The sequence below is a fragment of the Acinonyx jubatus genome, chromosome C1 (assembly GCF_027475565.1).
Source record: "Acinonyx jubatus isolate Ajub_Pintada_27869175 chromosome C1, VMU_Ajub_asm_v1.0, whole genome shotgun sequence".
NCBI lineage: Eukaryota > Metazoa > Chordata > Mammalia > Carnivora > Felidae > Acinonyx > Acinonyx jubatus.
Window position 1 is genome coordinate 15713808 of NC_069381.1, and position 21097 is coordinate 15734904.

The 21097-nt window shown below is 40.8% G+C and overlaps 1 protein-coding gene and 1 long non-coding RNA gene across 10 annotated transcripts in view; both read right to left on the minus strand.

Annotated features, from left to right (window-relative positions):
- LOC128312894 (uncharacterized) overlaps positions 1-21097 on the minus strand; it is a 112208-nt gene that overhangs the window by 6438 nt on the left and 84673 nt on the right. The window lies entirely within an intron of this gene.
- Positions 1-21097, minus strand: part of USP48 (ubiquitin specific peptidase 48) — an 89712-nt gene that overhangs the window by 4877 nt on the left and 63738 nt on the right. For 8 of the 9 annotated variants that reach the window (XM_053208601.1, XM_053208598.1, XM_053208597.1 and 5 more), the window contains 8 exons: positions 20974-21096; positions 20634-20695; positions 19897-20007; positions 17920-18050; positions 17475-17581; positions 10445-10549; positions 5569-5724; positions 645-770 (listed from right to left, as the gene is read on the minus strand). In XM_053208601.1, coding sequence (XP_053064576.1) covers positions 645-770; positions 5569-5724; positions 10445-10549; positions 17475-17581; positions 17920-18050; positions 19897-20007; positions 20634-20695; positions 20974-21096 — 921 coding nt within the window. The remainder of the gene's footprint in view (positions 1-644; positions 771-5568; positions 5725-10444; positions 10550-17474; positions 17582-17919; positions 18051-19896; positions 20008-20633; positions 20696-20973; position 21097) is intronic. The other variant, XM_053208588.1, reaches the window with a different exon arrangement.

Sequence of the window (21097 nt, forward strand, 5' to 3'; positions counted from 1 at the left end):
CAAAATAGTGAACAAATACAAATACTCTACCGGGTGACGTAGTGGTTGTTTGCCACAGTGGGGATGATTCTGGCCACTAAGAAACCAAAGAGGCAAAGGGAAGGGACAAAACCCACCCCTTAGAGGAGGGTAAAGACAGAACTGGGCTAATGAGGCAGTTCAAGGACTCTTCAGGACCCTGCCTTTGCAAAACACTTTCCACCTCTCCTATCTACTGTACTTGAAGCCAATTTCCATGCCCTGGACAAAAATCCCAAGTCAGCCAGAAGCATTTAGACCATCGTGGCCGAGCCTCATGTGTTACATTTGCTTCCCTGCTTGAGTGGCTGGTACTTTTGAGTCAAGAGGAAATGAGGGGATGGTTTAATACAAGTATGGTTAAGTAATTCTGCTGATCCAGAAGTCTGGGTGGAGGCTTAAATCTATATTATTTTTAACAAAAATGAAAACCCCACAAGAACCAGCGATGTTCTGTTCTGATCTCCACTCAGTCTTGTGCAGCTGAGCTAGAGTGGGAGCGTCCGGAGGCCAGTCGCTTACTGGCACAGCCTCCTGAGGACCAGAGGCGATCTTCACCACTGTCGCTTGTGGGAACAGGCCATCAAAGTTTTCTAGAATTCCTTATGTAAGGAGCCGTTACCTACCTTTAACAAAATCACAGATTCGGGAATGACGCCAAGGGTGCCGAGGGTGGCACAGTCATCACTTAAAATCTTTCCATCAATTGACAGATTCTGGTCAAAAGGAGCAACTGAAAACGCGTGCATGATCTGTGCCAAAATAAAAGAAAGCGTGTATGAGGCAAATAATACTGAGACTTACACCCTACTGGAATAAATGAATACATGGATACTTTAAACAAACAAACAAACAAACAAAAGTCCTCAGAGTACAAAAGATACTACTCCTTGCAATCAGCCCACAGCCTCCACTCCTACGAAGACTAGAGTCTTAGCCTATCTGAGAACATCCTTAGGAAGCCTGGTAGAGAACAATTATACCCACGGACCCTTTTGTTCTGCACACTGCCGCCTCCCCAAGAGAGGGGGTGTGGGGAAATCAAAGGAGCAGGTGGACCAGGCCGGTAGCTCCTCTGGTTTAAATAAGGCCTCAGCCAGGACGTGACAGTCACTCTCCTTATGACCAGGTCACACGTCCTTTTACCAGTCAAGTCAAAATTCTTTCCTAAGACCATCTTTAAATTAACCAGCAGGCCATCTGGATTCTTCCTTCTGTCCTAATTTCTTTAGCAAGCCTGGACTACATAATTCACCCTTGGGACTGCTGTATATTCTTAGATAGTCTTGCCTCTAGGAACCAAAATATGAATTTCTTAAGGGAAGGGACCCCTTCATAATTCTAGCCAATTATTAAAAAATTAAGTACATTCAGAGGCCCCTGGATGGTTTAATTCGTTGAATGTCTGACTCCTGATTTCAGCTCAGGTCATGATAACCAGGGTTGTGAGATGAAGCCCACATCAGGCTCTGCGCAGAGCCTGCCTGGGATTCTCCCCCCATGCCCTGTGTGCATCCCCAACTTTCGCTCTAAAATTAAAAAAAAAAAATAAAATAAATAAAACATTAAATAAATTCAGAATGACTACTATGCATAATACTTAAACATTTTTTCAAATTCACAAAAATGTCTTTTTTTTTTTTTTTTTTTTTATCATTTCTGGGTAGTAATTACCAGTGGGCAGGTAAGAAGTTTTGGCCTTGGACAGGAGCACATGGGCACCTTCAATGATATGTTCTAATTTGTAACTTGGAGGGTGCATTCAAGAGTATCCGTTTTATTATGCTTCATAGCTTACTTACATACTCAAGTGAATGTTTTATTATATGTATGTTTATTACCAGTATCAACGATGGTAAGGGAAAACCATCCTAACCTTTATATGCACGCTACTCTACTCTCTGAATCTGGAAAGATGAAGGAGCCCTGAGACAATCGTGTGTATAATAGGGCCCAAGAGCTTTCCAAGACAAGAAAACTGTGACTGGAAAAGTGATTTTAATTATGGCATACAGAAAATTAGGAACAAGGATAACAACACGGGCCTCCTCCATGTTAGGCCTGAATCTTAACTGGACTTCTCAAAAGGACACAAGCTTCTGAGAAGCAGGTGGCTGTGGGGTGCCTGAGTGGCTCAGTCGGTTAAGCACCCGACTCTTGACTTAGGCTCAGGTCACAATCTCATGGTTGGTCAGTTTGAGCCCCGTGTCGGGCTCTGCATTGCCAACGTGGAGCCTGCTTGGGCTTCTTTCTGTCTCCCTCTCTCTCCCTCAAAATAAACTAAAAAAAAAGACAACACAGATGGTTCTGTGGCTAACATGCACTGACATCATCAATCAACTGCCTTTAAATCAATAAGCCTATTTCTTGTAAGAAGTACTAATAGGTCACTTCTACCGAAGCCAGCCCAGCACATAGGAATCAGGCAGAGGTAACCAGGTTACCAAAGAGGAATCGGGAGGAAGAAAGCAAAGCAGAGTTACAATGGAGGTGTCCATTACGAACTTAATGTGGGCAACATTACAGCTGCTCGACTGTAGGAACGCCTGCTGGTATCCCAGAATACTGAGCATCTTTGCACCAGCCCCGTGAGGTTGGACAAAGGAAACACATCCAGACACGAGCACCCTCACTGAGGGGTGGATGCTCAGGACTTTATGTATTGAGCACATGGCCAAGGACACTTAACAACGAATGAAGCTTTTATGAAGAAGCCACCATGAGTCAAATGCTTCGTTCAGTGTGGGAAATAACAAACATTGAGTGAGGAACCCCACATGGGAGGCGTTTAGAGAGTGAGGGCAGAACATGGCGGGGCTGGTGGCAGAAGGTACATGTCAGATCTGGGGAGCATGGAGGACAAGAAGAGTCGGTTCTACAGCTGGAGGCCAAGGCAGGTTTGTAGGAGAGGTGCCATGAAAGATGAGCAAGTGTTTGCTAGTGAAAAGAGCACACTCTACTTCAGAAGAAGGGAATAAGCCAATCAAGGGCACAGAGGCCTTTGGCACAATAATGCACAAGCCGTAAAAATGCCTGAGTATAATTTAATAGTATATAGGTGCAGGATGCCTGGGTAGCTCGGTGGCTCAGGCGTCTCAGCTCAGGTCATGATCTCGCAGCTCTTGAGTTTGAGCCCTGTGTCAGGCTCTGTGCTGACAGCTCAGAGCCCGGAGCCTGCTTTGGCTTCTGTGTCTCCATCTCTCTCTCTGCCCCTTCCCTATTTGTGCTGTCTCTCAAAAATGAATAAACATTAAAATATAACATATATTATATAGGTGCAGCATCCCTAATCTATGGAGCATACGAGGAACAACCATATGCTGTCCTAAGGGGAACAAACCCTGTCCTAAGGGGAAGCCACCCTGCGCTCCTTGCTACGATGCAAGGGTGTGTGGCCTAAAGGAAACGCAGGGGCGATGGCTTCACCTGGCAGCCATCCATCCTCGGCACCACCGTTTCCTCCTTACTAAGGCAGGCAGCGCGACTGCTCAAAACGTGTCTGCGGGAAAATGAAATAATACAACTGAACACCGAACATCTTCTGCAAAGGGAGATGAACCAACTGTAATTCCATTTACTTTACAGTATCAGAGGTGGCTGAATTAATCATCAGGCAAGACAAACTTCTTAAGGTTTTAAGCCACACTAAATGCGGATGTCTAGAATAAAACATTTACACTTTTACAAATGATGCCATCCTATTAACTTGGAAATGTACTCTCTCCACGAGGAAAGGCTCTATCAAACGTAAAAGAGGCATTTACATACTTTAAAAACAAAACAAAACACCCACCACCACTAACTGAGGGCCACACTCGTGCCCACCACAAACCCCAATGCTGGCCAGGCTGCCAGGCAAAAGGTCACATCTAGTGGAGGCTTTCAAAGCTACCACCACTGAGCAGCAAGGGGAAATTACATTTCACTGCCCTTTCCTTTGACTCTGGATCATGGCGGCTTCAAAGCCCGGGTGGGGGAGGAAGGACACTGCAAAGGACCCACCGGAGAAGAGCACGTTGGGGGTTTCATCTGAACCGCTGCTGGCTTCTAACAGCTCCTCCGTGCAGGTAACATGTTCCTAAACAGAGGTTATTTCTGCTGACTTTTGATTTGTTCTTCAAAAATGGTAGTCCATAATAAAAGCAGCACAGGCTTTTTAAATGTCTTTATCCACAGGGGCTCTTTTTGTAATTTAAAGGTTTTGAATGTTCGAGGTTTACCACTGACAGGCAAAAAGCCGGTGACAGAAACAGGCTTTCTCAGATGTAAAAGGTACAATAACAGAGTAAAGATATTATGCCAACACGTTTATTTTCAGAGCCATGGGTTCAACTAAGGGAAATACTGTTCCCAGGACAATCTGGAACATATAACACCCTCAAAGAAAGCCTGTATTTTTGCCTCAATTACAATGATAAATATCAGCAGCAAGAAAAAATGCAGAACCAGTAAACTATGCCACATGAAAGCAGCAAAGAGGGAAATTTGGTCGACTTTCTGGATATGTATCAGTGTCTGAAACCGATTAGGGGCCAGATTTCTTTTTTTTCTTTTTTTTCACGGGCATCTTGAACTTAACAGAGCCTCTTGCCTAGATTTTGGGACATACCACTCATTTACAGTATTTTAGTACTGATACGAAGAAATAACAAAATCATCTAGGATTTTCAAAATGCCTACACTGCATTCACTCAACAATGCTTGCTTTTGGGAGGGGGGCACGAGGGAGTGAGACGGAGAGGAAAGCAATCTAAAACAAATCTTTAAAAACCCATTTGGAAAACATCACTCTATAAAGAGAGGTAACTTTAAAATTCTATCAAGTAGACTTATCTGACACCAAAAATATTGTGGTAAAAAAATTCCAGGCTCACCCAAGTGAATGAACGATGCAGTAGCTGCCTTTTATTTCCCCTTAAGTTTCACAGCAGATCCTGGTAACCGGCTCAAATACTTATTAAGTGGTCAAAGGAAAACATACAGCACAGTAAAGTGAGGGAACAATTACCCCTGAACAACCTCCGCGTTCAGCACATTACGGGGCTCTCAGTGTTTCCCATAAGCTACTCAGAACTTGCCCACGGTTTCAGAATCCAAACCACTTTCACCTTCACAGAAAGAAAGATTCTTGGCTATTTTGTGTGGCTTCTTAAAAATTTTAACTTATTTTTAAGTAATCTCTACGCCCAACACGGGGGCTTGAACTCATGGCACGAGATCAAGAGTTACCATGTTCCACCAACTGAGCGAGCCAGGTGCACCAGATCTCGGCTATTTTGAAAACTTTTTTTTTTTTTCCAAACCTCAGCTATTTTGAAAACTTTTTAAAAGAGTTATTTCAATTTATTTAAATTTATTATTCAATTTATTGAATATATTATTCAATTATTCAAATTATTCAGGCGTTATTCTGAAATCAAAAGAAACCCCCCTCTCAACGGATTAATACCAGGAGGATCAACCCTGAAAGAAAACAGAGACATACATAAACACAGGGCAAAGCAGGAACGCAGGAAGGTCCCTTCTAAACCAACATTGTAATTTCCTCACCTGAATTTTCAATTCTTTTAGTGTCTGATTAGCAGAAACAAGAAGTGCTTTCTCACCACGGACTTTTCTATGTCGCATACTGCGCCGAATGACTTGCTTTTGATAGGCTATGTAATTCTGATGGGTTATCTTTTGCCGCTTCGTCCCTCCATTGCTCTAGAATAAAAATCCAGAACAAACAAAGCACTGAGATGATCCACTCAGTGTGACCCATGCTCATAAAGTTCATCAGATAGACAAAAGCAATTTACTTACTGGTCCCTTAACCATTTGAAATTCAGTGTCAACAATGAGTAGAAACTCACCAGATCCTTACTTAGTAGGCTCACATAAAATTGGAAAAGAGGATGTGTGAGATATACCAGTAACTGCACGTAAGCAGCAGGTTTTTGTTTTTGTTTTCTTCAAAAAATTACAATAAGAACATTTAAAAGCAAAATGGTACGTGTGAACCTTCACTCAGAAAAACACACGTGATAAACTAAAAAACGTTAAGATTACTAAATTTAATCCAGAAACAACCTGAATCGTAATGTTTGTATTACACGATTTCTTTTGAGAAGGCGAGGAAGCTAAGTATAAACAGCTGAGAACGTTCAAAAGAAAAGACAGTATTAATAAAGACATCAACTTGGTTTGACTAAAAACGGGACACACTGTGCTTCTTGATGGGATCAAGAAAGAGCTCTGTCTGTGAAAGATCTTTGTGAAAAATTTTAGACCTGAATCTAATCAAACATTGAGAGCCGATTTCCAATGTACAAAAATTACAGAGACCAGAGAAACAAACTGAAACCAATAATGTATGGGGGCGATCAGCTGGACCAAGGATCAGGGACAATCTACACGACATTAAAGGTCAAAGAAGAAAAGAAAGGGGGTAAGGCGGTAGGACTGGCCTTCTAGCTATGATACAATGTACACCCTGACGGTTGCTTGGAGGAGGAAATACTATTTTACATCTTTGGGATACCTGGAATATTCTGAGTATGGGCAATAGGACACTACCTTACTTACATGCTGCTTTAAGTATGTATGTATTTTTAAATTTTAGAGAGAGCAAGGGAGCAGGGGAGGGTGGGGGGAGGGAGGGAGGGAGAGGGAGAGGGAGAGAGAGAGAATATGAATATGAATCACAAATAGGCTCCATGCTCAGCATGGAGCCCGACTCAGGGCTCAATCACACAACCCTGGGATTATGGCCTGAGCTGAAATCAAGAGTCAGATGCTCAACAAACTGAGCCAACCAGGCACCCCTGATTTAAGTATTTAGGGGTGAAAACGCACGACAGATACTATTTACCTAAAGATAGTTGGGCACAATATGCAGGCATACATACATACATATATATGGATCCAGAATTCCTAATGCGCCAGTCTTAAGAAAAAAATGAGTGAGAAGAGCCAAATGTCTTGCTATGACACCCCCATAAACACTTCACAAGGAGGCTAAGAGTCAACAGTCTTCTGTTAACCAGGCCAAGGAGTGAGAGGCACAAGATTCCTCCGACAGTTTTCCCCTGCTTTAATTAAATGTGGATGAGGTAAGCCCTAGGCCCTGGCTCTGGTTTCTGCAGTTGTCACTGAGTGTTAGCTGCGCATGAGCAGAGTGGATCAGGGGCCATTATGGACACAGATGCCACATGCTCGTTACTAACAGAGATCCAGGGATTTACAAAGCAGACAAGGATCGGGACGCAAGCAGACAAGAGCACTGGCTCAGGGTGACACCTGCTGGCTGGGCTCCACGCAAAGCCAGGTTTCGCTCTAGCGCTGAGGCTACAGAGATACACAGGTGGTTCTAACATTCGTTAACAAGTTATGTGGGGGACGCCTGGTTAAGTGTCTGACTTTGGCTCAGGTCAGGATCTCACGGTTCGTGGGTTCAAACCCTGCGGTGGGCTCTGTGCTGACAGTTCAGAGCCTGGAGCCTGCTTCCGATTCTGCGTCTCCTTCTGTCTCTGCCCCTCCCCTACACACGCTCTGTGGCTCTCAAAAATAAATGAACACTAGAAAACTTTTTTTTTTTTAAGTTATGTGGCAAGTGGAGTTAAGGAAAAAGAGGAGCACCTGGATGTCTCAGTCGGCTAAGCATCTGACTCTTGATTTTGGCTCAGGTCATGATCTCAGGGTTGCGGAGGTCGAGCCCTGCGTCTGGGGCTCTGTGCTGACGGTGCGGAAGATGCTTGGGTCTCTGTCTCTCTTTCCCTCTGCCCTCCCCTGCTCACGTGTGCACATGCTCTCTCTCAAAATAAGTAAAAACACTGAAAGATAATAACTTAAAAGTTGATGAAACATTTTCCTTAATCTCATCCGCAGAAAGGAAAGATGAAGGTGGACCTAAATTCTCCAAATTAGGAAGGATAAAAATATCTACAACGTATCCAATTTTACTTTAGAAATACAAAACACAACCAAATTACAAATCCCTCGGCATTAGGCAAGATATATTTTTTAATGGCTCTGATTTTAAATGGGTCCAAAAGCTTTTCCCAGAATTATTTTTTCAAAAAAAAAAAAATAAATAAAAAGAATCTAAATCCAACTATGTGACAAAAACCAGCCCACTGGTTTTAGATGGCTTTCAATTACCTAAGCGATATCTGACACTGGGTGCATTATTAACCTGAACTGTAGAAAAGGTCAAAGTCAAAGGGACTGGGTTGATCTAGCTTAGAGAGGGAAAAAAGAGGATTTGTTCCTCCCCATTAAGGACAAGTAGAGATGCATCATTTCCTATCACAGGGATTTAAAACCGTAATTACAGAAGCTATCTGTACTGAACTTTAATACATTACAAAGAAAACGTCTGAGGACCCTGAAGGTCTGAAAAAGCTTGCCATTCTTCTGGGACCATCTCCTCTTTTCAAAAGGAAGGCTACATTTTTTTGAGGGTCAAAAATATTTAAAACATTCTAGAGTATGACAATATCCAAACAAGGAGAGGGAAGACAGAAGAAAATTATAATGTATACATAAAAAAAATTATAGCGTAAAAAGTGATGTTTCCCAGCATTCTCTGTCATATTTGTAAATACGAAATCCGCTGTCATCCACAACTAAGAAGAGTAATTCCACATCCACTCTTTAGAAAGTGCTGTGGTTATAACCACAATGAATAAAACTAGACATTCAGAAACGTTGGCTTCCCAAAATTGTAAATCACTTGAAAATGTAAAGAGATTTCGAAATTAACTCAGGCTGAAGAGCAAAGCTTGAAATAACAGAAACTAAAGACAATATGAACTTACATATCTATCTTTCAAACTAATTGACAAAGTTTATCTCTTTATTCAGAAAATGAGTCAGCGACAACAGATTTGGGAAAGAAGGAGATTCCCAACTGATTAGAAAACCACACTTCCAAGAGACAATCATTAAAACAATATAGTACTGCCAGCCAAGCAATGAAAGAAACTAGAGTCCTAAGTCTGGATCGAGATGTTCACTGCCCTCCACAAGCATGCAATTTTAATGTATCAACTAAAGTGAGCAAACAAACTAGTTTGTGGGTGTGGGATTTGCAAGATGAATTCTACAAGGCGATGGGGACATGAGAAGAGTTGATGACAAACACGGTTAGGAGTTAACCACAAAGATAGGTCTGCAAACTCCAATCAAGAGATAATCTCAAAAGCCATCCCAAGAAACAGAAGACCTACATCGACAAAGATACGAATAAGCACGGTATTTACAATGTCCCGTCAAAACAAAACAAAACAAATCGGCATTCCTGTAAAATATATGGGTCTGGCTCCTTCTGAAGCAAGGGGCCCTCTGATGTGGACCGAATGAAACACAAACTGGCCTCACAGAATGGCTAACCGAGGTGAGCAGGGTGGGACCCAAGTTCCCGGTACCGTTCTCTGACAGGTATTGACAGCATTTCAGGAGCGGGAACAAGGAGGGGAAAATGTGGATCTCTCTCTGTGCCGGATGGAAAACTACAAGCAACATTCACTGCACAGAGACCAAAATTCCAGCCAACAGGGCTTTTCTGACTTTCTTATGGTGAAAATGAAGTATCAGTGTGTCCAGATAGTTCTACTCTGTTAACAGATGTAGCTGATGGAGAGTCTAACACTTGTATTCCTTTAGGGAGAAGGTTAAACATAGTTTGGCTACTCTACTTTAGCAGCAAAAAATAAACAAATAAAAATGAATATCTCAGCTGATACAACTAATTGTAATTAAGGAGAAATTCCATGAATTTAAGGTATCTGTAGAATACCCTGGAACTCAGTAGTCTTGACTTTTTGGGAAGCTGAAACTTACCTACACCTTATATCAACCATATTCCCAAGTTATTCCCCGTTCTTAATACCCTTTTCTCCAATGTCACTATGAACATGCAGAATACAAGCAGGATAGAACATAACAGAATACACACAAAACAGGAAACTTTAAAAGAAAAACATCAAATTTGTCACAAGGAAATAAGAAAGACTAACGCTGATCTGGTCATTTTACTAACACCTTAATTAGAAACCCAGAAGTCTTTTCTATAAATTCAATTACTAAGACCATGGTTGATTTTGTTTGTAATGAGGGAAATGGAGTTAATTTTTTCATACTTAAAGATTCGATGATTAAGCAACACACCAAGATATGTGTCTCGTTTTAGTCTTCTTTTCCAGCTAACGATTTGATCATTATATCTTAGCCTGTCTTACTTAATAGCAACAAATACATTAATTCTGGAATAATGCAGTTCATGGGGTTTTGAGAGAAATCAGGGCCACTACTGTGTGCCACCAAAAAAGGAGGCCAAGAAACCAATGTCCCACACGGGGTACAGACATATGTCCAGGGGCAGGGAGAGGCTGCTTTCAGAAAAGCCGAAGGTAGGACAATGAAAAGCAGCTTCAACACGTACTTGATTAAAATCAGGATCTTTTTCTCCATCTGGTTTAGCTTCTTCCTTATCCTCCTCTGTTTCAGAACTACTCACATTCAGCTCCGGAACTGAATCCTTCATCACCTGAATGCAAACACAGAAAGAGAGAGAGAGAGGGAGGGAGAGAAGAGAAGAGAAGAGAAGAGAAGAGAAGAGAAGAGAAGAGAAGAGAAGAGAGGGAGAGGGAGAGGGAGAGGGAGAGGGAGAGGGAGAGGGAGAGGGAGAGGGAGAGGGAGAGGGAGAGGGAGAGGGAGAGGGAGAGGGAGGGAGGGAGGGAGGAGGGGAGAGAGAGAGAGAGAGAGAGAGAGAGAGAGAGAGAGAGAGAGAGAGAGAGAGAGAGAGATGGTCAGAACCTTGCAGGGCAAGCCTTGGATGGTGTGGGGGCTTTATCAACAGTGGGATAACAGACCAAGCAGAGGATCAAGACTCAAGTTTCTTGTGCTCTTTTAACATGTTAGTTTGTATCCTAGGACTTACTCTCTTCTGTATAACGTGCTCATCATAAATGTAAGTAAGCAGTATCTGCAAGAGTTACTACTATCGGGCTTTTACAATGATGTGATTTTGCAGAAGTTCAAAGAGGCTCTAAGCTTATCCTGGACCCTAGCACAGGGACTGTCAAACCACTCAGACAATATTCCTTACAATTGAGAGAGGGAAGGATGGAAGGGCAAGTGCTCCTCTGTATTGTGAAATACTGTTGTGAAACTCCAAACAAACAATAAAGCTTTAGATAAACTGGATACCATTTTTTCTAATGTATTTATTTTGAAAGAGACAGAGAGCATGGGGGGAGGAGCAGAGAGAAAAAAGTCCCAAACAGATTACGCCCTGACTGCCCCAAACCCTTTAAGAGGCTGAAACTCAGGAACCGTGAGATCTTGACGTGAACCTAAGTCAGATGCTTAACCTACTGAGCCACCCAGGCGCCCCAAATGGATACTATTGTAGATACAATTGTATACAGGGACTAATAGGCACGAACACAGAGACATTTACCCTCATTAACTTCATTTTCTCAGCAAAATGAGGAAATAAAGGCCTTAGTTCAACTTGTAAAGGAGAACCCAAGAACTAAAGAGCATAATTTGTAAATTTATCCTCCTAAAACAATGTGTTTGGTAGCTATCATCAAATAAAAAGTAGTTTCATCTTTAATTCCAGCAATCCTGCAATCAACTTAATGACATGCACAGAGATCTGGGTCAGGATCTACCTAAGAGCTATCCCTAATATAATAAAAATGTTCCAAATCCAATGCACAGCAAGTTTTCACACTCCTGTTCCCAAAACACACCTCAATCTGTCTACTTCATTCTCTTAGAGATAAATGGAAGGGGCTCTAAACGGACCCTCCTTATTCCTGTTCTGCCCTTGCGAATTCCAAAGACCATGGCCATGGCAACCTTTTTAAAGCATAAATCATATCACACTATGACCTTGCTTACAACTCTCCAGTAGCTTACATCTATACCTGGAATGAAATCCCAAATCCCTGGTATGAACTATAACATGTGATAGGATTTGCTCCCCCACTCCATACCACTATACGTTAATAGAGGAAACCTCACTTTAGACCCATCCTGTCCACTATGGTAGTCACTGGCTGGCTGCATGTGGCTCTTTAAATATAAATGTATTAAAAATTCAGTTCCACAGCCGCCACAGTCACATGTGAATAGTGGCTACCATATCAAACATACGGCACCGACACAGAATGTTTCTATCGCTGCAGTAATCTCTACACATGACTCACTCTGCAGCTTAAGCACATTAGGCTTACCCTCTGCCTGAAGCTCCCTTCACAGGCTGGATCTCTGTGCTCCACCAAGATGGGTGTCCCGTCCATTTCCCATCTAACACCGCCAACTCCACCTCCTGCCACTTCCCCCTTTACCCTGCTCGATTTTCTTCAAAAACACTCGTTCCTGCATTATCATCTTATTTGTGGGTTCTAGATCTTCTTTTAAATTGAAATGACTGATATACAACACTATATTACTTTTATTACACTGCGAAATGTCCAAGAACGCTGGTTCCCTTTGCCATCATATGTTTGAGATTTGCTTTCTTGGCAAATTACAAATCTCCAATATAACATTGACTACAGTTACACTATACACATTATACACTCTGGGTAGCCGTGACTTCATTATTTCATAACCAGAGGTTTGGATCTCTTGATTCCCTTCACCCACTGCACTCATTCTTCAACCATTTAAAAATTTTTAAAATTATTTTTATTTAATTTTTTTTAACATTCATTCATTTTTGAGAGAAAGAGAGAGACAGAGCGTGAGTGGGGTGGGGCAGAGAGAGGGAGGGAGGCACAGAATCCCAAGCAGGCTTCAGCCCACCCCCACCCCAAGCTGTCCACACAGAGCCTGACAGGGGGCTCGAACTCATAAACCATGATTCTTAACTGACTGAGCCACCCATGTGCTCCTTCACCCATTTTTTTTTTTTTAATTTACAGATTTATCATTTTGAGAGAAGAGAGCAAGAGCGCAAGGTGGGGGGGGGGAGGGGGAGAGAGAGGGAGGGGGAGACAGGGAGAGAGGGAGAGAATCCCAAGCAGGCTTCATGCTGTCAGCCCAGAGCCTGAAGCAGGGCTCAAACCTGGAGACCATGATCTGAGCCGAAGTCAAGAGGCAGACGCTTAACTGACTGAGCCACGCAGGAGACCCAAGGTAATTGTAGTTTTGTAATCTAGATTGAAATCACAAAGAGGGCTGCCTCCAGCTTTTTTCTTTCTCAAGATTGCTTGGGCTATTGAAAATGTTCTGCGGTTCCATACAAATTTTAGGATTGCTTGGTTTTTACTTCTGGGAAAAATGCCATTTCAATTTTGATAGGGGTTCCGCTCAACCTGTAGATGGCTTTGAGTAATGTCGTTATTTTGACGATACTAATTCTTCCAATTCATTACCAAGGAATAGCCTTCATTTTGTGTCTTCTTCAGCTTCATCAATCTTACAGTTTTCAGTGCACAGATCATTTCCCCAATTGGTTAAATTTATTTCTATTTTCCTTTTCATGGAAGTGTAAATGGGATGGTTTCTTTAACTTCTGATAGTTTGTTGCTAGATGTATAAAAATGCAACTGATTTTAAGTAAGCTCTAGGCCCAACATGGGGGCTTGAACTCATAGCCCTGGAATCAACTGATTTTATTACATATTGATTTTGTACCTTGCAATATAATTAAATTTGTTTGTAAGTTCTAACAGTTATTTGGTGAAGCCTTTAGGGTTTTCCACGTATAAAATCATGTCATGTGTCAAGAGTGATAGTTTACTTCTTCCTTTACAGTTTGGACATGTTTTTATTTCTCTTTCCTGTCTAACTGCTCTTGCCAGGATTTCATATACTATGTTGAATAAAATTGGTGACAACTGACATCCTTGTTCCTGGTCTAAAGGGAAAAGCTTTCACCTTTTTACTATCGATTATAATGTTGGCTGTGGGCTGGTCATACATGACCTCTATCAAGTTGAAGTATGATCCAACTCTATCCGCTTTATTGAGTTTTTCTCATAAATGGATAATACACTCTGTCAAGTGCTTTTCTGCATTCATTGAGATGATATTATTTTATCCTTCTTTTCATTAATGAGGTATTTCATGTTGACTGGTTTGCAGATGAATCATCCTTGCTTCCCTAGAATAAACCCCACTTGATCACAGGGTAGGTTCCTTTTAACATACTGTGAAATTTGGTTTGCTAATATTTTGTTGAGGGTTTCCACACCAATGTTCACAAGAGATACTTGCCTCTAATTTTCTTTTTATGTGGTATCCTTGCTGGCCTTGAAAACTGAGAGCATTCTCTCATCTTCTACTTTTTGGAAGAATTTAAGAAGGACAGGTATTAAATCTTTGTTTGGTAGAATTGACTAATGAAGCTATCAGGTCCTGGACTTTTGTTTGTTGTTTCATGATTCAGTCTTGGAAAATTATGTTTCCAGAAATACATCTACTTCTTGAAAGTTCTCTAGTTTTCTTGTAATTGATTTCCAGTTTCATACCATTGTGATTGGAATAGATGCCTGATAATGATTTCCGTCTTCTTCAATTTATTGACTTATTTTGTGGCACAACATATGACCTATGCTGGAGAATGGTCTATGTCCATTTGAGGAGACAGTGCATTCTCCTGTTGTTGGATGGAGTGTTCTACATATATCTATCTATATCTATCTATCTATCTATCTATCCATATCTATCTATCTATCTATCTATAGATATATATCTATTAAGTTCATGTGGTCTTACAGGTCATTTAAACCCATGTTTCTTTATTGATTTTTTTGTCTAGATGATCTATTCATTGATGTCCCACTGTCAATGCATTGCTGTCAACTTCTCCTTTAGCTCTGTTAACATCTGCCTTACATACTTAGGTACTATGTTGGGTACATATTTGCAAATGTTATATACGTTTATGTTCTTGTTGGATTGACTTATCCTTATGTAATGACCATCTCTGTCTTACTACACTCTTTGTTTTAAAATCTATTTTCTCTGATACAAATAGCCTTCTTTTGGTTTCCATTTGCACGAAAGAGCTTTTCCTACCCCTTCACGTTCAGTCTCTGTGTATCCTTACATCTGAGATGAGTCTCTTATAGGCAACATATAAGTGGCTGATAGGCCTTGTTTTTTGTGTCCGTTCAGCTACTCTGGGTCTTTTCATTGGGGAATTTAGTCCATTTACATTTAAATTAACTATTAATAGGCATTTACTTATTGCCAATTTGTTGTTTTCTAGTTCCTCTCTTCTCCTCCTCAGCTCTTCTGTCCACTGATGACTTTGTTTAGTGCTATGCTTTGATTCTTTTCTCATTATGTTTTGTGTATCTACAATAGGGTTTTGCTTTGTGGTTAACACAAGAGTCACACTTAAAATATACTGGTATACAGCAACTTAAATTTAATCATATTCTAAAACTGTTTTTTTAACACCCCCAATGTTTTATGTTTTTAATACAATTTTCTACATCTTTTTATTTTTTGTATCCCTTAATTATTGCAGATATAGTTATAATTGCTACTACTTTTAACCTTCACACTAGCTCTATCAAGTGATTAATCCACTTCCTTTACTATATATTTACCACTGAGATTTTTACTTTCACATTTTCTTATAACTAATTAGTCTCCTTCCTTTCAGCTTAAAGAAGTCCCTCTAATTTCTCACAGGGCTGGTTTAGTGGTGATAAACTTTTAGTTTGTACTTACCAGGAAAACTGTTGATCTCTCCTTTAATTTTGAATGATATCCTTGCCAGGAATAGTGTTTTTGGTTGAAAAAGTGTTTTTCCTTCAGCCCTTTGCATAGGTCATGTTACTCCTAACATGACAAGATCTGTTGGTAAGTCTTATGGAGATTCCCTTGTATGTAACAAGTTGTTTTTCTCTTGCTGCATTTAAGATTCTCTAACATTTGAGAAAATCTTCATTAATGTATCATAGCGTGGAACTTTTTGGGTTTATTTTACTTGGAATTCTCTGGGCTTCCTAGATTCAGGTGTGTGTTTCCTGTCCACATTAGAGTAATTGTCAGCCGTTATTTCTTCAGAGAAGTTTTCTGCCCATTTCTCTCTCTCCTGTCTTCTGGGACCTCTACAATGCGTATGTTGTTCTGCTGCATGTTGTACCATAGGCCCCTTAAGCTATCTTCATATTTAAAAAAAATTTTTAACTGCTCTGGGTGAATTCTGCAGTGTCTTCCAGATAACTGACCTTTCTTGTATTTGATGTAATCTCCTATGGAAATCTTCTAGTATATTTTTCAGATGAGTTATTGCATTCTTTGGCTCTGTGACTTGTTACTTTCTTATATCTTCTACCTCTTGGTTGAATGAAATTCTGTGTTCATCAATTATTCTCCCAAATTCTGTGAGCATCTTTATGACCTTTACTTTGAACACTTTCTTACGTAAATTCCTTATCTGTTTTGTTACAGGTTTTTTTGCTTCTTTGTTTGGGAGTTTTACCTTGTTCTTTCATTTGGAACCCATTCTTCTGTGTCCTCATTTTGCAGACTGTTTCTATGGGTTAAGTGGAACTATCTCTCCTGGTCTTGAAGGAGTGGCCGTGCATTAACACTGAAGCGTATTACTATTTAACTTTCTCTTACTTCTAGTTTGTCAAACTGACTGTTTCAGAACTGGGGGGCACAGAAAGGCAGTCCCCTCTGGCCATGAGAGCCCAGTGCCCAACAGGCATCCTCTGTGGATCCATTCCCCATAGCTTTATGGTTCTCAAAGGCTGAGGTACCTGTGGGTCAAAGCCCTTCTTTCCTCAGGGAGGAGTTCCATATGTGTGAGATTCGTCCCCCACAGTGGGTTGCTGTGCAAGGAGGTGGTGTTTTGGGGGAGATGGTATCTCTGCTACCCATCTTGATGTGTCCCCTTTATCTTTTGTGAAGCATCTGTTCACCTAGTTCTCAAGTTCCTTTCAAAGGGAATTATTCCACATGTAGCTGGATATTTGCTGTATCTGTAGGAGGAGGCTAAGTTTAGGATCTTCCTATGCTGCCATCTTGAACCTCCTCCCTTTCTGGGTTTGGTCCTGATCTTCTGCATGAGGTACAAATGTTCTTTGTTCACCCCCAGCACAGAGCCCAAGGCGGGACTTGAACTCACAAACCTGAGATCTAGAGTCAGATGCCTAACTGACTGAGCCACCCAGGCACCACAAGAGACACAAATATTCTTGAGGGCAGACACCTTGTCTGTCTTTTTCACCATGGTATTCCCTCCATGCCAAGACCATTCCTGGTACACAGCTGACATCCAATAATTATTTGTGGAACAAATTAATAACAAAATCCACATACAATCAAAGTAACTATTCATTTTCACTCCTTATCCGATTTCTATTCTTATGCCAAATAGCTCCAAGGAAAGAAAAATGTGATCCTAGGCAGACCCCAGTGAAAATCCAACCGCAAGTCAAAAAGCAAGCTTGATCATTACTGGTCATGGCCACAAGAGGGACTGGTACCTTTTTATTATCCACAACTTTATGGACATAGATGGTGGCTTGAGTGTATTCACGTAGGTCCCTCTGCTGTTGACATAATAAGCCCTCTCTGCATTCTGGACAGAGTTCTAAAGAAACAAAGTAAATCAGAAGTGGCTGAGGAATTAATGTCAAAGAAAAAATATATAAAAACAAACATCAAAGCTACCAGGGAGCATTCATTAAATAACTATTACTCATATTTTCTATTAATGTATTCCATTGAATGCGTTTACTATCAACAAATAAATAAAGACACAAATAATGGAATGGGAATAGGATAATTCTCACCTGGGGCGTATTAGTTTGGACCAACACATGCTCTTTAATTTTAAGTAGGGAACACAGCAGTGACATCCCCTCCTTCCCTCTTAAAATGTCAACTTTTAACTACACGAAACATAAACAGATGAATATGAAAACTTACTTGGCTCAGAAATATACTGTGTTTCTGAAGGGTTTACATCTCCCACTTCAGTTCTTGTGATTTTAATTACATGATCCACGACAAAGAGCTTTTGAATCATTTGCCACTCGCCGGGCCATATGAGAGCTATACTGTGCAAAAGAACCCAACATGCCTTAAGACACATGGAAAGGAAGAGAACTAACATAATCCATTAGTCTCCCAAAACCAAAACATCAAAAGCAATATTTAATACAAAGAAGTTAAAAAGGAGAAGATACATCTTCCTCAACAATGAACACTAGATTTCCTCATACAAAACAATGGTGTTACAGCAATGAAAGTAAAGGGACTATAGTTACAGGAAGCAATACGGCAACATTTCAAAACCTGAAACCGAATACACAAGTTAGTTACAGAGGAATATCATATAATGCCCATTTATATAAAACATTTTTAAATATGCAAAATATTAGTGTGTGTGTGTGTGTGTGTGTGTGTGTGTGTGTGTGTGTGTGTGTTTAAGTAGTATTTCTGAGGATGATAACCCTCAGCATCAGGCCTATGGTTACCGCAAGGGAGGAAGAGAGAGAGAAAAGGAGGAATCGAAGAAACGATAAGTACCAAAGGACCTTAGATTTTATTTGAACTGTTTTTCTTTTTTTTTTTAAGTCAATTTTATTTATTTGTTTTCAATTTAAAAGAGAGAGAAGGGGCAAGTGGGGCAAAGGAGCAGAGGGAGACAGAGAGATTCTGAAGCAGGTTCCATGATCAGCACAGAGCTCAAAACAAGGCTCGATCCCACGACCCTGGTAACATGCATGACCTGAGCTGAAATCAAGAGTCAAACGCTCAACTGACAGAGCCACACAGGCACTCCTGAATTGTTTAACTTTTAAGCTAATACACACATTTCTTTTATTATTACAGACATTTTCCAGATGTCCAACATTTATAGCACCCACCCCGCAAAGAGGAAGGAAGGAAAAAGAGAGCTGGAGAACCTAGAAAAAGAAACAGATTAACTCTAAGCTACCATAAATGATGGTAAAGTATTGACACGAATAACGAACTCCCCGCCTCTAGCTTGGTGCCAAAGAAATTGTTATTTGTGTGTTCTAATTTTCACAGTTTATAAGGAACATCAGAGGCATTCTATCTTTTCTTACACAGTTAAAAATTATTTGAAAAGATCAAATGGCAACATCAGGAGTGAGTTTCATATTAAGAGCCCTTATGGAAGCATTTGGCAGGTGGCGCAAAAATTTCCATTTTAAGACCCCAGAATTCCTGACGACCGGTTCAGTGGCTCCGCTCCGGTGCCATGCTGCCTTCCTCCTCCTCGTCTGTTTCCTGAAGCCTGGGGGCTGCAGGAAAAACAACTACAATCAAGATCCCTGGTGATTCTGGGATGCTGGAAGACATCTGCTAGAGAGGCTGTATTGGTACCCGAAGCTTCTGGAAGAAGGCGGCAGGGCTTCAGGAAGGACAAAGCACAGAAAAAGAACAAGGTAGCCTCAGGGGGCTTCTCGCCTGTTAGGGAGAGACAGTCTTGCTTTCTTTAAAAAAAAAAAAAAAAAAAAAAAAGTTAAGTGCTCACTCTGGTGGAGTTTATGAAACAACACTCCCCACAATTCAGCAAAGGCCCAGATTCTTCAAATAGACTGCTTATGTCAGAGGAAAAATAACCTAAATATACTTTATTAGTCATTAGAAAAATCACATGGAGGTGCCTTGGTGGCTCAGTCAGTTAAGCATCCAACTTTGACTCAGGTCATGATCTCACGGTTTGTGAGTTCGAGCCCTGCGTCAGGCTGTGCTGACTGCTCAGAGCCTGGAGACTGTTTCAGATTCTGTGTCTCCCTCTCTCTCTGCCCCTCCCCCACTCACACTGTCTCTCTCTCTCTCTCTCAAAAAGAAATAAACATTAAAAAAAAAGAAAAGAAAAGAAAAGAAAAGAAAAGAAAAAGAAAAATCACATGAAGAGAAGAAACTCACAGTTTAGAATCTTCTTTGGTCATGGAAGCAAATGTAAACATGAGTCCCCCATGGGGGCACAGAAGAGCACTGTTTCCAACCGATGACACGGGACTACATCTTGTGGGTTTTCTATTCAAAGGAGACAAGGAGGAACAACATACTTCACTATGGCAATGACTTCAGATTTTTAAAGTAATTATTTTAAAATTAGACACACATTTAAAAGGATACTAGTTAAATCAATGTTTTCTTAAGATTATTTAACATAAAGAAAGCTTTTAATATGTGTAAAAAAAAAAAAAGTAACCATCAATGGTACCATGATCAGAATCCATACTTCTTAATTTTTATTTTCTTTTTTAAGTAGGCTCTATGCCCAACATGGGGCTTCAACTCATGGCCCTGAGATCAAGAGTCACATACTCTACCGTAGGAGCAAGCCGGGTACCCCTAGAATCCATAATTCTTCTTTTTTTTTTCAATGTCATTGGAATTTTGACATCTATTTTTAAGAGACAGAGCACAAGGGGGTGGGGGGTGGTGGGCAGAAAGAGAGGGAGACACAATCTGAAGCAGGCTTAACTGTCAGCACAGAGCCTGACGCGGGGCTTGAACCCACGAACTGTGAGATCATGACCTGAGCCGAAGTCGAATCCTTAACCGACTTGAGCCACCCAGGCGCCCCTAGAATCCATTATTCTTAAAAATACTAAAGTGAACAACAACAAGAGGAAATAGAAAATGTTGGGTTCTACCTGACAAATTTCCGCCATTCTTCTACAAAGAACTGTGACACAATGTACAGGACATCTGTATCCTGGAACAGAGAAGCACACACAAATGCCTGTTAACTCGGTGCGCACTTAACCGAAACCCTTTAGGGATAATGTTTTTCCATGTACTGTGGTTCTCCTTCTTCAAGTTTTATAACTAACATGTAAATACAGCCCTCTGCCAAGGAACCGTAAGCTAGAATAAACCCACTGATTAGACTACCAAAAAATGAGAATCTGGGTTGTTCTGAAACAGTTCACTGGGAATTTGTCAAGAGCCTTGAAAAGGTAAGAATTCCATCCTTTGTGGGGATCATTATACCTCTGGCCAGTTACTGAGACATGGTCTGTTCTTGTCCTGGAACAAATTCGGAAGAGAAGTCTTTTGCTCGTTTGCAATCATCTTATGTAAGGCTTCATTTTCTTCCCCTTCTCTTTCTAAAATC